The following is a 17,518-nucleotide window of genomic DNA, read 5'->3' as shown; positions in this document are numbered from 1 at the left end:
CATTAATTGTGCTTTTTGTATTAATTATATATTTTAAGTCACCGAGAGTAAGACATTTTGATTTTGTTGTGTGACTTAAGCCGAGTCAGTTCCGCGCAGTAGCCAGCAGAGCACCCTGTCATCTGCCACAGTCCAGAGTGCTGTGGGGTTTGGGTTTGGAAATGTGCAGTGGGGACAGAAGGTGAGGTGATACGAGAAGTCATCTTTATTATTTGGACTTGAGATTTTGATGGGTTTTATTTATAAATGTTTTATAAATACAAAAACTACTACTAATCTTCTAAAAGAATATGTATTAGAACCTATAAAAATTTGAACTCACTGTGTAGAAAGGATATTTTTATGTGTTGTCCCTGTTTAACTGATTCCTCAGATAGGAAGTTATCTTTTAAAACATTTATGACCATTGACTAGAGCAAGATAAGGTAACATAAAAGATGTAAACCTTATTAGCTTGTTTAATGTGTGCTGTATATTTAATACATAGCATAGATTTAAGACATGAAATCTTCTAGATTCATGATTTCAAATCTTCTAGATTTATCATTTCAGACAAAGAACCACAGTGCAGTATTTCAGATCTGGTTTTGTAAACTGTCTTTCTCTGACCTTATTGTCTGTCTTCTGTTGCTGGGCAGGAATCAGAATGCTGACTGCTGATTGGCTGAGAACAGCCATTTACATTCTTGAGTTTTTGAGCCGGAAGATTAAAAGCTAAGATAAAGCAGCTTCCCTTTGTCTCAGGGCTGTGCTCTCCTGATAGAAAGGAAGTGAAAGAAGTGGGTGGAGGGGAGCGGGACACCGGAAAAAAGGTTCTCCTTTAAAGAAGAGGCTCATGGGTCTTTTCTTAAAAAGAATTTATCAAAAAACTGGAAAAAAAAAATACAAACCATAAAAGACATATTTCAGGTAACATATATTTCTCTGGTTATTTACATATGAATTTATATAGAAAATGTTGATAGCATTTCTCCAGAGTTCTTAGATCTGAGTATGTAAAGTTAAGTCTTAAAATATTCTATTTTTAAACTCTTTCATTAAAAAAGTACTTCCAGGGGAAACTAATCCATCACACCATGCAGTTGTTTCTAGATATGGCAGACACTTTCTCCTGTAAAATAGAAATGGGTTTTTCTGTAAATGAGTTTGATTTGTGTGAACGTTCTGTATCTCGTGTGGGTGCCCCAAATGGAGCATCTATTTTACAGGCCGTGTCCAGATGACAGTGCTGAAGACGGCGTTAGCGATGCCTTCTGCGAGCACAGCCTTGGAGACTGCTTTGCAGTTAGCACACCCTTCTCTCGCACATATTTTTTCCTGCTGAGCTTTGCTTATACAAAATAGATTTCTCAAAGCAGATTGCTGATTGGTTTGCACAGATGTGGCTGGACTAGTCTGAACTGGTTGCTCATGCTACTTCTTATTGCTTTGTCTGTGTTTTGTTCTGCTTAGCACTATGAAAATCCAGTAAATGGATGTAGTGTGCTCTCTTGTGGGTATGGAAGGTAGTTACCCATCGTCTTCTGGCAGTACTTTTTGGTTCTTATTACTGAAGTTAATGTTAGTTTTTTATTATTATTTTATTTTTGCTAAAGCCAGCTTGACTTGTATTATACTTAGTTTTGCTAAGTGATACTTGGTGAAGACAGTTTAATATTAATTGTTATTTACACTGGATTTTCTAATTATCTTTCTCACACATAGGCACATACATACACATAGACACACACAACATCAATGTTACTTAATTTGTCTCAAACTCTGACAGTTATGCCTAGAAGTGCCCAGAGGAAATAGTCTAGCGGAAGACAGTAATGCTGAGGACTTGCTTGCTGCAGTCTAAACACACTTCTCTTTTGTATCGGTGGAGCCTCACTCTGTAACAGAGCTTAGAGAGGATCTGACTGTGTAACTCATGCTGGCCTCAGATTTGTGGTGATCCTCCTGCCTCAGCCTCCTAGGTGCTAGCTAGGATTATGGGTGTACTCATCATTGCCTGACAATCTTAATTAATTAATTAGTTAATTAATCTTATTAATTAGTCACATCATTTAATTCTCAGCAAAGCCTGTATATATGGTAGAGCTACTTCCTTTTAAGGTCCTTTAAACGAAGAGGCTGAAGGGCTGGGCCACCTGCTCACATTGTTTGCTACCTGGGGAAGCTGGGGAGACCCGGGTTCCCATTCCTGGCTCTCAGCAAGTTAATTTCTGATTTGCATTTTGAAAGCTATGAAGTTTTTAAAATTTTTTTTAATGTAAATGATAACTTGGTTATGCATAGAATATCTGGAAATGGATATTTCAAAGTCTAAAGAAATGGCGCTTTAGTATTTGAACTTATTTAAAGGTTAACCAAGCTACATTTAAAATGTTTACAGTCAATAAGGTGCGTAACAGGCTTGCATTGTCTGGGGTAGAGCTCATTGATAGCACTGATTAGTGTGAAGAAGAAAACCTTGGGTTCTACCTGCCGCACCAAAAAGTAGGCTACAAATTCTATATCTTCACTACAGAAAAAGGTATAGGTAGCATGACTTTGAAGTGAATGAGGAAGGAAAAACTTGGTTTCAGTTCTAGACTCTTGAAATAGAAATAGTCCAGTGGTGATTTTGTTTGAAGATTTCTATATAGTTGAAAGATAAGTTTTCTAAAGAGTTCTTTAATTTAAATAAAACTAAGAAATGTTTATATTATTGAATTAAATTCAGAAAATGAATGTCGAATGTAACACAATCTAGACATTCTTTGACCAAGTGTGGATCCTATTGGTCTCTGACAAATAGGTCAGGCTTATTTTTGAAAGGTAATTGTTATTAACAACTTGGGCTGGCTTATTTCTTGTAGCTAGGTTATTTTAGTGACAGTGTTAAAACCTGATTTGATATGGTGTAAATTAGGTGGTTTTGTGGAGCTTAAAGATGTAGAGCCTCAGGAGGGGAGAACTGTTGTTTGTATATAACACGGAAAAAAGCCTTTTTAAAGAAAAATTGGAAAAAAAGGTAGACCCTCGTTGACTGTGTGTGTGTGTGCGCGCGCACACGCGTGCGTGCGTTCATGTGCACGAATATGTGTGCAGGCACACATGTACATGTGTTTTATTCCACTGTGGTTGATCACGCTTTTCCTCTCCCCCTCCTTTCTTCCCTCCCTCCTCCCTCTCCTACCCCTTTCACTCTTCTACAGCTGGCATTGCTCCCCTTTTGGTGGTACTGGGGATCATATCCAGGACTTCACATGCCACGTAGAAATGTTTATGTTTATATAAAAACGGTGATGTGAATACCTTTGCCTCCCCCCACCCCCCTTTTTTGGTTTTTCGAGACAGGGTTTCTCTGTAGCTTTGGAGCTTGTCTCAGAACTAGCTCTTGTAGATCAGGCTGGCCCAGAACTCACAGAGATCCGCCTGCCTCTGCCTCTCCCGAGTGCTGGGAATAAAGCCGTGTGCTACCACTGGCTGCCTTTTTAAAAAATCTTATTTCACCATTAAATGTAGCATTTATATCTAGAAAACCTTTATCAGATTTAAGTAAATTTTTTGTTTTTAAATGTCTTATTAAGGATGAGGTAATGTTGAATATAGTCTAATGGATATTTTATGTCTATTGAGGCAATTCCTCACTCTCACTATTGTGTTTACATAGTAAACCACACACACACACACACACACACACACACACACAAACCTAGATATATTGTCTTAACTTCACAGGCTAGAAGTTCAAAAGGTGTTGTCAAGGCATATTTCCTTGGAAGGTCCTGAGGAAGCAGTTGTCCAGTCAGCTTCTTCCACCTAACTTCTAGGTGTTCTTTGGCTTGTAATAGCAAAGCTCCCGTCTTACTGTAGTTTTTCCTAGGTACGCTGTTATCTGAAGGCATTGGTCACTTTGCAATAGAGCCCACCCTCTTAGCCTTCTACTCATCTGTAGTTTAAGCAGTAATGGTGTAGTTCCACAGTCTCTCATTTTAAGGAAAAATCATCAGGCACTTTGTGGCCCAGGATGCGTCATGAACTGTTCATGGTCAGTGTTTGCTTGGGTTTTGATCTTCACCTGGTGGTTAGTATTACCTCTTAAAGAAATACACAAGTCAGTCATTTATAGATAAAAAAAAAAAGAACTATGAAAATTAGAAAATATTTTAGCAGAAAAGAATGATAATATGACACCTGACTATGAGACTCGAGCTGGAATGTGGCCTAGCAGTGAGGAATGGCTCTGCTCTTGTAGAAGACCTGGGTTTAGTTCCCAGTACTCACACGTGCTCAGAATTGTCTGTAACCCCAGTTCTAGGGGATCCAGCATCTACTTCTGGATTTCTTGGGTGCACAGGATACACAGATATTCAGGATGTATATACACATAAAAATAAATCTTTGAAAAAGCATGAGATTAGACTAGGCGGTGGTGGCACACTCCTTCAGTTCCAGCTCTTAGGAGGTGGATCTCTGTGAGTTCGAGGTGAGCCTGATCTATAAGAGCTAGTTCCAAAACAGTTACCAGAATATCTGTCTCTCTCTCTCTCTGGCTGTTTGAGACACTCGGGGGGAGGGGGGGGAGATATTCAGGTAAAGATACTCTTAATAATTAATGACATTCTGTCATACGTCATAAAAGATGAAATTTAATTGGAAATTAGTGGTTAAACTTGAACCTTAAGGAAATATGGTTCAGTAGTTAGTCTCCATTGTCACTTGAGAGCTAGACTTGCCTGAGATATGGACGTCTTGGATATGCCGGTGGGTGGGTTATCTTGATTAGGCTTAAGAAGTAGAAAGACCCACCATGAGTCACCCCATTCGCTGGGCTGGGGCCTGATCTCAGAAAAGCAAAAGTGAGGCGTGCACCAGACCTCATCATTGCTTTCTGATTGTGGATGCGCCGTGAGCAGCCATGTCAGCCTCCTGCTGCCGCCTTGACCTCCATCACAATGGGCTGCAACCTTGAGCTAGGATTCAGAGCAAACTCTTTCTCTCCAGGGTGGGTTTTTTTTTTTTTCAAAGAATATTTTATTTCAGTAACTGAAAAAATAACTCATCAGATGCAAATTAAACCCATGCAAAAAGTCAAAGAAATGATTATTAGAGGAGAAATGAGCAAAAGTACAGAGCAGTTGTACACCAGAAGCATTAACAAGGATAAAGTTCATTCTTTGGTAAACTCTAATGCAATTGACCTAAAAAGAGGACATACTACAATATATTATAACATAATTTGTCCATAAAAATGTACAATTAGAGGGTTTTCAGTGGATTGACAGCATTGTGTAGCTGTCGCCACAGTGAGTGTTTGCATGTTTCTCTTTGTACTCCGTGCAAGAATCCTGGTCTCTTTAGCATCATTGCTTGCTTTCTCCAAACCTATAAACCAAGCTGGGAAATGGCCCAGTGGCTAAGTATATTTCCTGCTTTTGAAGACTCAGGTTTCGTTTCCAGAATTCATTTTCCTCATGTGCTTTTTCATGCTTCCTGAAGCACCTCTGAATTTTTTCCCCTTCGAAACAGGGTTTATCTGTGAGTAGCCCAGACTGGTCCTGGAACTTGCTCTGTAGACCAGGCTGGCCTCAAACTCATGGAGATCTACCTGCCTCTGCCTCCCAAGTGCTGGGATTAAAGATGTGTGTCACTGCCACCCAGCTGCTTCTCTGGCTTTTTAACTCTTAGAGTTAAAAACTATCCCTCTTTTCTCTTCATGTTCTTAGCAACTGATGTTCTGGTGTGTGCTGTGTCATTTCTCAGTTTTATGTTATGTAAATCTAGTAAATATGAATCGTCTAAACTGTCCACATTAATTTTCAGTAAACCTGTAGTTAAATGACTTTTGTCTCAATTATTCCTTTTTTTCTTTTTATTTAAAGATTCAAAATGGATAGTATAGAAGAACCTCAGAAAAAAGTCTTCAAGGCTCGCAAAACAATGAGAGTGAGTGACCGTCAGCAGCTCGAAGCTGTGTATAAAATCAAAGAAGAGGTGCTGAAAACCGATGCTAGACTCTTAAACGGGAACCACGAAAATGGAGATCTGGATCCCACCTCGCCTTTGGAAAATACAGATTGTATTCAAGATAGAGAAGAAGTGAATGGGATCGAAGGGATTAGTTTTGAATCTGAAGAAAGTAAAACAGAATTGAAAGAAACACCTTGTATCCCAAATGTTAATGTAAAAAACAAGCAAGAAGAGGGTTCAAGTAGTGAGCCTTCATCTCCTAGTGTGACTTCTGAGCCTGCTTCTCAGCTAACCAGTGAACCAGCCTCTGCTACCCCAGCCCCTGCTACCCCAGCCCCTGCTACCCCAGCCCCTGCTACCCCAGCCCCTGCTACCCCAGCCCCTGCTACCCCAGCCCCTGCTACCCCAGCCCCTGCTGATCTGACCACAGAAGAGCTGGCTGCTGGAGTACCAGCCACTGATGGCTCTCCCTGTGAGGAGTCCTCTTCTAGTGATCCCTCCTCCTGTGATCTCACCCTTGGTGATCCCACTTCTGCAGATACTGCTTCTGAAGAGCCTGCCTCTGATGATCTTGTATCTGGTGGTTCCACCTCTGGTGAGCCGCTGTCGGATGAAGCAGTTTCATGTGAACCAGTTACAGATGAAGTGGTTGCTGGTGAAGTGGCAGTGGTGTCTTGTGACTTGGCCCCTGGGGAGCCATCTTCTGATGATTGTGCCCGCTCTGGTGATTTGCCTTCTGATGATCTGCCTTCTAGTGATGAGTCCTCTGGTGGGCCTACCTGTAGCAGACTGGCTTCTGGTGAGCTGGCTCCTGGTGAGCTGGCTGCCGAATCAGCCACTGATACTTTTAAACCAAGTTCTGTGCCAGTTTGTGAACCGAGTTCTGAAACTGACAAGACAGAGCAGAGTAGCAATAACAATGATGATTGTTTAGAAAAAAATGAAGACAGTGAAAACGTAGACCAAATTCAAAGTAAAGACTCATTTGATGAGGAAGATAAAACTAACAATAATGTTGATGAGGAGGAAGAAACTCTAGAAACACACAGTGCAATTATTTGTTGTGATCTACCTCCAGAAAATACAAAGAAGGTAGAGGAAGAGCCCATTGCCGCGCTTGCTCTCGCAGAAGAGGCCATCTCCAGCAGTATGGAAGTTGACCAAAGTGAGAAGGATGAACACAAAAGTCCTGCGGAAGCTGAGAAAGCTGTCAGTGACGGTGCTGCAGAAGACAAGAAGGAGACTGCTTTAGACACCACGGACTCCATGGAAACAGACGAGATCATTCCTATTCTGGAAAAGCTTGCACCTGCGGAGGATGAACTTCCGTGCTTTTCAAAGACTTCTCTCCTTCCGGCTGAGACAAGTCAAGATTTGGAAGAGAAAATGGAGGGTTCTTTTGGCTCACCATCAAAACAAGAAAGTACTGAGAATTTGCCAAAAGAAGCCTTTTTGGTCCTCTCTGATGAAGAGGACATTTCATGTGGAAAAGATGAGCCCGAGGTTATATCACAAAATAAGCCGAGCTCTCCAGGTTAGCTGATTATGGATTTTATTTGCTTTAATGAACTGTTTACTAGAACCTTCCCATTTAATGTTGATGTCAGTGATCCTTGAATAACATTACAGAAATACAGCTAAGTGTGGTGGCACAAGGGGAGATGGAGCCCAGGAGTTAACCTTGGCTGCATAAGTAGTTTGAGGCTAGTCTATGCTACATGAGACCCCCATCTTAAACTATTAATAAGACAGTTTAAAAAAATAGTACTTTTATAAAAATAGAAGAACTAATATGTCCTAGTACACCTGGAAACAAGCTGTTGCATATTGGTAAATACTACTTTGTCGATAATTAAAATCATAGCCTAAGGAGACTGGACTAGTATTTCTTTTTCTGGGAAAGTTCAGACATTGTGGAGGTATTCTGTCTTGCCTTGTCTTACTTCAGCATGCCTTCCATCGTGGAAAGTTTTTAGCTGCTTCTCCATCTCTTTGCTCATGAGAGCTAGACCTCCAGCCACATTCACAAAGCTAGCTCCTTGTTTCTCCTCTTAGTAAGTTTCCAGCTTGCCTGGATTTGACTTTCCACCTTGCTAGAGCCCCACCCTGGCTATTGTCAAACATGAGGTGGACCAGTGCTTCTCAACCTTCCTGGGGCTGTGGCCTCTTACCACAGCTCCTCGTGTTGTGACCTCAGCCATCGAGTCACTTTCATTGGTGCTTCACAGCTGTCATTTTGCTACTTTTATGAACAGTAGCGTAAACCTAAGGTCTGTGGTTTCTGATGACCTTAGGCAACTCCTGTGAAAGGTCATCCAATCCCCAGAGGGGTCACAACCCACAAGTTGACAACCAATGATGTGGAATATAGTATTGGTACCCTTGTATTAGTGTAAAGCTTTGAAAAAATCTGTATAAAGTTAGATTTTCTGTAGGATACATTCTCCTGATGTGTTTTGCAGGATTGAAACTTTTCTGTTTATTGACCTTTTGTATTTTCTTATATATGAATTACCCGTTACTTTCTCTATTTTTTTTCTAATGAGTATGTTGTTTTCAAGTAGCCTGTAGTACTTTAACTTTAAATATAGTTATGGATTCAATCCAAGGCAAGGAGTTGGCAGACTATGGCCTGTGGCCCACAGTTTAGCTAGGACAGAGGCAAACCTGTTTACATGTCGCATACACTATTGTTATTAAGCAGTGAGTGTTTGTGTCAGGCTGTGTACTCTTTGGTTGTTAAAGGCAAAGTAACCTACCAAGGTAATGTCAGAATGATCAGAAATGCTTTATTTGAGCGCTTTTTTAAAAAAGGTTTTGGGGTTACCAAAACTATAAGCTCTGGTTACCCACCTTTAGTAATCATTCTGTGTTGACAGACGGAGCCAGTTTCATGGAATATAGAACTGTGAAAACTTAGCAACTTAACGAGAAGGCTGTACTGAAGAACAGAGGCATCTGTACAAGCGCGCCATGCCTTGGATAGGCTCTATAAGTACAGGCGAACTAGGAAGCTTTGTGTTTGGATGGGCTTTAGAAATCCCTGACACTGCCTGAAATGATACATAAGTTGTTTCTGAACAAGGGCCTTTGATGATCATTTTGTGTTGAAAGAGATTTCCTTGGGGCTAGAGAGAACACTGAATATTCATTTGCTACTCTTGCAGAGGACCAAAGTTGGGCTCTGAGCACCCACATGGTAGCCCACAACTACCAGCTCTGTAGATTCAGCACTTGTTTCTGGCTCTGTAGGTACCTACACATACACACACGCACGCATGCACATACACTTTCTAAATCTTCCTAGCACAATACACACACACACACACACACACACACGCTTGTTCTCTAAATCTTTCCCAAAGGGCAGTTTGCTCAATCCCTAGAATGTTTGAACAAAAAGAAATATGGGCTCTACTTTCTGGTAAGAATATGTGAACATTTTTCAACAGAGTTGGTTCTGTGACACAGTGTAAACTTTAGCAATCACTCTGATCCTTGTAATCTAAGACTCGGTGTGTGTCTCAAGTGCCATGAGTCTAGTGGACAGATCTGAAAGTGGTCATTGCAGACGAGATATATGAGTTGTTTAGAATTTACAAGTATGGCTGGGTGGTAGTAGCTCAAGCCTTTAATCCCAGAACTCGGGAGGCAGAGGCAGGTGGATCTTTGTGAGTTTGAGGCCATCCTGGTCTACAGAGCGAGTTCCAGGACATACTCCAAAGCTACATAGAGAAACCTTGTCTTGAAAATCGAAAAACAAAACACGCAAAAAAAAACAAAAAAAAAAACCAACAACATAACAAAAAACCTCAAAAACAAACATCCCCAAAACAAACAAACAGAAAAAGAATTTACAAGTATTTTAAGAATATCGTTGTTATTTTGGTAATTGTCTTAACTACTGCTTTTGTTTTTTTGCATTTATTTATGTAAGGTAACAGAGTGTGTGGGTGGTGGCCGGGAAGGGGCAGGAGGTTCGAGGGTGACTCTCCTCATGTCACATGAGACCTGGGAATTGGTTGTCAGGCCTGCTGGCAGGTGCTTTCACCTCTGAACCACTCTGGTTTAGTTTAGTAACTGAAAGCAAAGAAATAGGAATGCTTTATAATAGTTGTTACTGGTGATAGAAAATGAAGAAGTTAAATCGTTGACTTTAAAATCTATTATTTTTTATATTGCACTTATTAAGGATAAACACAATTTGAATGTAAACTTAGTCTTTAACTTTTCAATTTGTGCTCTCATTTTCCAGATTTCCTATTTTGTAACTTTAATTTTGTAAAAGTTTGTTTGGTAGCTTAATGGAGACCAAAAAATGTAAATTAATGAGCTGTTACTAATTTTTGCCAGAATAAGTAAAGTTCCCTTCTTCTCTACATTTGTCCTCACAGAAGTAGAAAGGAATGAAAAGGACAGCAAAGCTGAGGAGGAGGAGGAGGAGGAGGAGCGAGTGCCAGATGAGGAGCGGCCACCCGTGAGAAGTATGCACATACCCACACCTGCCTTAGTTGGCCTTAGCCGTGATGGGCTGCCTTCTCTGCTCCAGAGATGGCCATAGCTTTTTTTGATTTAAGCCTCAGTTTCCTGATCTTGCAATGACAGTTCAAGGATCTTTGGATGTATCATTTCATGTTTCAGTGTGTTTATGTTAATCGTTCCACACAGGATTTAGACTTAACATGAGGCACTAGGTGTCTTAAACTGTTTTTAAGCTCGGAGAGGGAGAATTTGTCCTGCTGTAGTGAGAGGTAATACGTTCCTAACAACACAGATTCAAAGGGAAGGGGTGTAGAACTGATGCAGTAGACAGAAAAGGACTGGGCAGCTGGAAGCCAGCAGCACCTTTGGTTTATTGTATCTATATTAAAAAGTGCATAGATAGATGCGGATATAGTTCTTTATCTACTACTAAGATAAAATGGAATGGATAGTTTCTGAGTTTCTTTCTACCCCTCGTCTTGAACATTGTTTTATAGGGTAACATAAAAGGTGTGGAATATTAGTGTTTCAATCTTTTAAATGCTGAAAAACCAATTTTTCTCATGATTTAATGTATGTTAACATTTGAAATAATTTTTTAATTGAATGTCTATTCTGTGCCAGTGTATTTCTGTGACATTCATTTCTTTGTATCTGAACTCTTAGGAAATGTTAAGAGTTCATGTCTGAGTCTCTGCTCAGGGTTGAATGACCAGAGAGTGGCTCGGTCACTATGATTGCCATGCACCTGTTTTTGCAAGGAAGAACTAGTAATTCAGAATATATAGAGATTTTAGAAGTCTGCGATGTAGGGTGATCAGTCTTTGTGGTAATGCATTCATATGTGCTATGAAATTCAGTAAAAGGAAGATTGGGGCGGGTTCCTGTCATCCACAGGACAAGACTGTAGAGCATTCTTGGTCTGTGTGAGGATCTCAAGGGAAGAACGCTCCCTAGTTTCAGAGTGCACTGCTAAGCAGTGGGCAGGTTCTCTTTGGCGTAGTGGACAAGACCTCAGCTGTAAAGCTAAAGCCGAGCGCTGCGGTGTGTGTCTGCCGAGCTCTTAAGAACAGTCAGACGGTGACTGACGGAGAGCTTCATCTGCTGACTTACTGGGCTGTTGACTGCTGTAACTAAAACAATGGACTGATGCATGTGGGGGCTTTTGTTGTTTTTCTCAGACGAATTTTCCAGACGAAAACGTTCTAAATCAGAAGACATGGACAATGTGCAGTCCAAACGTCGGCGCTATATGGAAGAAGAATACGAGGCAGAGTTTCAAGTAAAGATTACAGCCAAGGGAGACATTAACCAGAAGCTTCAGAAGGTGCTACCCGTTCTATTTCAGTGTTCCAGAGTGTCACTGTCCACACACATCAAGATTTCTAGCACGATCCTATTATTCTGTGTTCACTTAGTCAGAATTTAGCCAGTCAGAACTTGAAGTCAATGACAAGCTATGAAATCTGTGATTATTTTTGTTAACTTCATTTTAAATTTCCTCTGACTCTATTTGTTACAGTATTTTTATTTAAAAAAGTGGTAGTAATTATTAAAAATAAAAGGGAGATATTTTTCTGTTTTTATGGTAAAAGTGAATAGTTTTTGAGCTTTTCTTTTTCTTCCTATATTGACCATTATTTTATAATGCAGAAGAAACAAGCTTTATTTATTTTAAATCTTAATAGTAGACTTAAATACTATAATAATCTTTATAAGTTGGTACTTTCTAAAACCTTTTTATGTTAATATAAAGATGATAAAGACAAGGCTTAAGATGCACTAGGAAAAGGAATGTTCAGAGTAAAGATTTTCTGCAATTTTCCTCTATGTCTGTTATACTAGTATACAGCTATCGCAAATTAATTATTTTGGTTATTTACAATATTTTTCCTAGTGTGAGAAAGGGAAGAACTCTCAGAATAAATACTTTCCAAGCATGAGAACCAAAGTTCTCATCTGCTACACTATTATGAAAAGTCAGTCATGGTGGTGTTCATGTATAAATCTCTTCTAGCTAGTGCACTGGGAAGCTGAAGCCAGAGACTCCTATACTTCAATGACCAGCCAGTCTAGGTAGTTGGTGAACTCTAGCTCAACCAGTATGAGGCCCTGACTCAAAACAAGGTGCAGAGTGATCATGGAAAACACCTGATGTTGACCTCTGTGGTCCATGGGCACACGTATCTTTACATGCATGAGCACCACACACATCCACGTCAACATCTGTTTAAAACACCTTTTATAGAGAACCATGAAACTCAGATCTCCTCTTTCCTCCATAAGACATTTGTTCAGAATAATAGTGTAGGCTCTAGCCCAGGTTGACTTTAATCTTTTTTTTTTTTTTTTATTCTTTTTTAATTAAAATTTCCGGTTGACTTTAATCTTGCAGGTGTCGTCCTGCCTTCACTTGCGGGTGTAAATCACCAAGTCTGGTTGTTTTTTAGGGTCTTATGTATTTAGTCATAAATTAATAAACCGAAGTTCTTCTAAGATACAAGAACAAATAGTACAAACATCTATGCTTTTTTTAAAAAGAAAATAAATGAAGTTATAAAAACGCTCTTACTGCCTAGTTTCCTTTTCTTGTGCCTATTGAGATAATAATGTATTCAGCACTGTTCGAATTGTGAAAAGCTGATGAACACCTGTGGGTTGAGGATTTCCATCTCTAGACCATATTTCTAAGGTGTGGCATATAGATCATACAGATATGCCAATATCCTGTTTTTTGTGGGTCACATGAAACAGTGGTTGAATTTTGGATAAATATTTGTTATATTTTATCAAGTCTTATACTCCAGTGACATTTTTACTTCATCTCACAAAATTGCCAGTCATTAATAGATTAGAAAAATTCTGAAGCTGTTCTTTTTAACAAATTTTGTTCAAATGGGTTCAGGATAATAAGGATGATAAGGAGAAAATACTAAAAAGCTTCAAATTATTTTCAGAATTCCACTCTGGAAGTGTTATCCTTAGTATGGACTTGTCTTTTTGGTGTAGTGGTGAATGGCAATAGGTAGCATTGAGTTTGGAATTTTATTCTTTAAGTTAGTTAACCCTGTTTTATTCATTAAATAAGTTCCTATTATTGTTGTTAGTTCTTAATATTTACTGTTTTTTTTTTTGTTGTTGTTGTTGTTGAATTGCCCTTTTGTAACAAAGGAATTTTTTTTTAAGGTCATACAGTGGTTACTTGAAGAAAAATTGTGTGCTCTCCAATGTGCTGTGTTTGATAAGACTTTGGCAGAATTGAAAACCCGAGTGGAAAAGATAGAATGCAACAAAAGGCATAAAGCAGTTCTTACCGAGCTGCAGGTTTGTACGCTGAGGCTAACTCTGTAATCCATGTTTCATTGTGTATAATTTATTTTTTGATTATGTATTACCATTTTCATGTATTTGAAGCTGACTGCAAAATACATTTGCATCCTATTTAAGAAGTAAAAGGTTTCTGTTGTTCTTGCTGGGGCTGCTGTTAAAACAGAACCATACATAGCTGGATGCTTTACCAACTGAAGTGTGTTACTCCACAGCTGGAGAACAGAAACCCTAGGGGAAGGTCCCAGCAGACAGCTTTCTCTGCATAGTATTGTGAGGAGGGGTGCACACCAGGTCTCTTCTCTGACTCGTCCTGGCAGCTCTGAGGAGGTATCTTTTTCATTCCTGGCTTTGCCTTCATGTGGCATTTTTTTCTGTGTTTTGTGTTCAACTTTCTTTGTAGTTGAAGGTACCAGTTATATAACTTCCATTAGAAGAGAACCACCCCAGTCTAAGAGACTTCATATTAATTGATTATTTTTACAGTGACCCTTAGATACCTGGGTTATAGACTTTATGATATGAGCTTTGGCATAATTTAACCCACATCAGAGACTCAGAAATTACCTAAATTGGTACTTAAAAGAACTTTTTGTTTGTCCCTGAAGAAAGGTTGGCATATAGCATACCATAGATGCAAAATAATATTTGTGAAGGATTAGTTTTGTATCATTCTACTTTCTCTGTGGATATTATGCTTTATGACGTTAGTTTATAGGGCTGGAAAGATGACTCGGTGGTTAAGAGCACTGACTGCTCTTGCAGAGGAGGAGCCAGTATCAGTTCTCAGCACTTACCCAACTGTTGGCAACTCCAGTAGGGATCTATTACCTTTAATTGACCTTCTTAGGCACAAGACACGTACATACATGGTGCATGTCCATATATTCTTGTAGAAACATTTATACGTATAATATTTTATAAAAGATATTAGTTTACTAATCCATGCTCCCGGCCTCAATCTTTGAAAACCCACCTTCCCAAGGAGGGTCAAGGAAGCCCACCAAACCTTGACTCCTCCCCAGGAAAGGTCAAGACACTCCCACAGGCTATTTAAACTACACCTCTTCCTCTTGTGGTTTGTTGGGCTTTTCATTTTCCCCTCAGGGCCACCTGAAAGCCCAGGCGTCCAATTAAACCTGGATATCTTTTAATTTGGTCTTATTTGGTCTGATTGGGATTATTTGTGTCAGCGAAAATTATTCCTAACAATCTATATTAAAGAAGAGTATTTTTTTTCTATATATATAGTTGAGAATGATTTTGAACTTCTGGTTTCCTGCCTCCACTTATTGTTAGGATTATAAACATACACCTCCACACCTGGTTTTGTGGTGTTGGGGTCGAACCCACGGCCTTGTTTATTCTAGGCCAACAACTGAGCTACATCCTCAATTGCTTTCACTCCTCACTACCTGCCCAAATGCTTCTTTATTCAGTTAGTTGAGTTGCTCAAACAATGTGTAATGCATTCCCCAATAATTCTACAAGGAGAATGACAATGGATATATAATCCTTGGATGTAGCAAGAGTAATAAAAACCCAGAGATAGATACTGGGGTTCAAGCTGAAGATCAGAAAAACAAAGCACTTAGACCTTTTTCTTATTTGCTTGTTTGTTTGATTTGGTTTTTTTCAAGACAGGCTTTCTCTGAATACTCCTGACTGTCCTGGAACTCCTTCTGTAGACTCGGCTGGCCTCGAACTCAGAAATTTCACCTGACTCTGCCTCCCGAGTGCTGAGATCAAAGGCATTCACCACTGCCACACCTGGCTCACTAGAGAGACCTTTTACCTCTACCAAATCTTCAGACTGAAAGGGCAAGATCCAGTCTCAGTGAATCCTCAGACTCTACACTCCACTAAGTTCTTGTTTCTTCCCCTTTATATTCTTCTCTCCACCCGCCATATCACTCCTGTCTTCACCTCCCTAGTGCTGGGATAAAAGGCATGTGATCCCAGGTGCTGGGATCACCTTTGTGTGAGCTCTGTTTCTGTTTCAGACAGATTGAGTCTTGTGTGGCTCAGGGTGACTTTGAACTCAGGGAGATCCATTTGCCTCTTTCCTTTGAGTCCTGGGATTAAAGGTGTGTGCCACCACTCCCTGGCCTGTATGGCTGACAAGTATGACTGGTTTATTCTCTGGTCTTCAGGCAAGCTTTAATTTATTAGAATACAAATAATATACTACTATAATTAGTCTTTTTTATTAGTATTATAATGGGTTTCTTTATTCTAACTTTGACTGAAATTCTACTTTATCGGTATGTATGTAGCTACGCCAGCTTGATTTCACTTATCATTTGTTTGGAATATCATTTTTCCATCCTTTCATATTCAGACTCTATATCTTTTGTCCGTGTGATGTGTTTCTTGCAGGCAGTAATCAGTTGGATTTTTTTCCCCTTGTTTTAATCTAATCTGTCTGCATCTTTGAACTGGAGAGTGAAGATAATTTACGTTTTTTACTAAGATTTACATGCTCTCATTCCTGTAGTTCTGTTTCCTTTCACAGCAGCAGCTCCTCAGCTGATCTGAGTGCTTTTTCCTTTCTACCTTACTCATCTTAGAAGTTTTCTGGGACACTATATTGAATTTGTTTTATTATTTCCTAATTCTGTTTGTTCATACATTCTCATGGAACTCATTTTTTTTCTAGGCTTTTGTAATTGTGACTTTCTTCTTTGTGTGTATGAAGAATTCTGTAATTTTTTTCTAATTTTGCTTTAAGTAGTCATGGTTTGATTTGGTATATGTTCATCTTAGAATGCCCCCTCCCCCATTCAGAATTTAGAGGATAACTTTTCTGAATATTGTAACTAGTTAGGGAGTGACTTACCTAAAATATATGTGCTTTCCTGACATTTAGGTTTTATGATGTAATAAAATTATAATAAATTTGCTTTGTAAGATGACCCTTTACAGCATTCTTTGTTGAGTATTGATAATTTAACAATAATGTGACATGAAAAGTTTTTTTCTGGTTCTGTCTGATAAAATACCTCCTGCACTTTTTCTAAATCAGGGAAATTTTCTGCTAGAGTGTGATTTGACAAGGTTTTCTATGCTTTTCGTTTGCTCCTCAGCTTCTTCTACCTCTGGGATTAAATCTGGTCTCATGATCAGAGTTCCTTAAAATTGTGCCTATGGTTCATTATTCTTATTTTCCTTTATTACTGTATGAATATAAGAATTCCTTACCTTGTTTTCAATCCCTGATATTTTTTCTTCTGATTGATAAGTCTTTGGGTGATGCATTCCATTGAGTTTTAAAAAGTTTGTATTTATCTTTTAATTTTAATATTTCCATTATTATATATTACTCTCCAGAATCTCTCTTTGTTAAATTGGTATTTGTTATCTAAATACCAAATTTGCTTTACTTTGTTTAACTTAATTTTATTTCATTGAGGTGACAGTTCTTTTTAAAATTAGATTTTCAAATTCTTTGACATTTCAATCATTTTGTTATCTCACCTGTCTGTGTTTCTACATTTTAATGTATATTATTTGATTGATACTTCTTCTGATTGCATGTTTTATCTGTCTGCTTTCTCTTGAGGTTTCAGTTTCTCCTACCATGCAGAGGAGAGAGAATATACCACAGTTATACTGTTCATTAAAAACAACAACAAACAACTAGATGTTTAGATTTTTGTTACATTTCTTTAGTTTGCATGTGTTTATGTATGTGCATATTTGTGTGTATGTACATGCATGGTGCACATGTGAATTAGGACAGCGTGATAGAGGTATACTCCCGTTC

At 38.9% G+C, this 17,518-nt stretch overlaps 1 protein-coding gene across 5 annotated transcripts in view; it reads left to right on the top strand.

Annotated features, from left to right (window-relative positions):
• Positions 1-17,518, top strand: part of Atf7ip (activating transcription factor 7 interacting protein) — an 89,319-nt gene that overhangs the window by 37,670 nt on the left and 34,131 nt on the right. For all 5 annotated transcript variants that reach the window (XM_057763377.1, XM_057763375.1, XM_057763374.1 and 2 more), the window contains 4 exons: positions 5,856-7,477; positions 10,338-10,427; positions 11,607-11,752; positions 13,612-13,749. In XM_057763377.1, coding sequence (XP_057619360.1) covers positions 5,863-7,477; positions 10,338-10,427; positions 11,607-11,752; positions 13,612-13,749 — 1,989 coding nt within the window. In that variant the 5' untranslated portion in view covers positions 5,856-5,862. The remainder of the gene's footprint in view (positions 1-5,855; positions 7,478-10,337; positions 10,428-11,606; positions 11,753-13,611; positions 13,750-17,518) is intronic.

Source organism: Chionomys nivalis, chromosome 1 (assembly GCF_950005125.1).
Source record: "Chionomys nivalis chromosome 1, mChiNiv1.1, whole genome shotgun sequence".
In the NCBI taxonomy this organism is placed as follows: domain Eukaryota; kingdom Metazoa; phylum Chordata; class Mammalia; order Rodentia; family Cricetidae; genus Chionomys; species Chionomys nivalis.
This window is presented reverse-complemented; position numbering and strand designations above follow the sequence as displayed.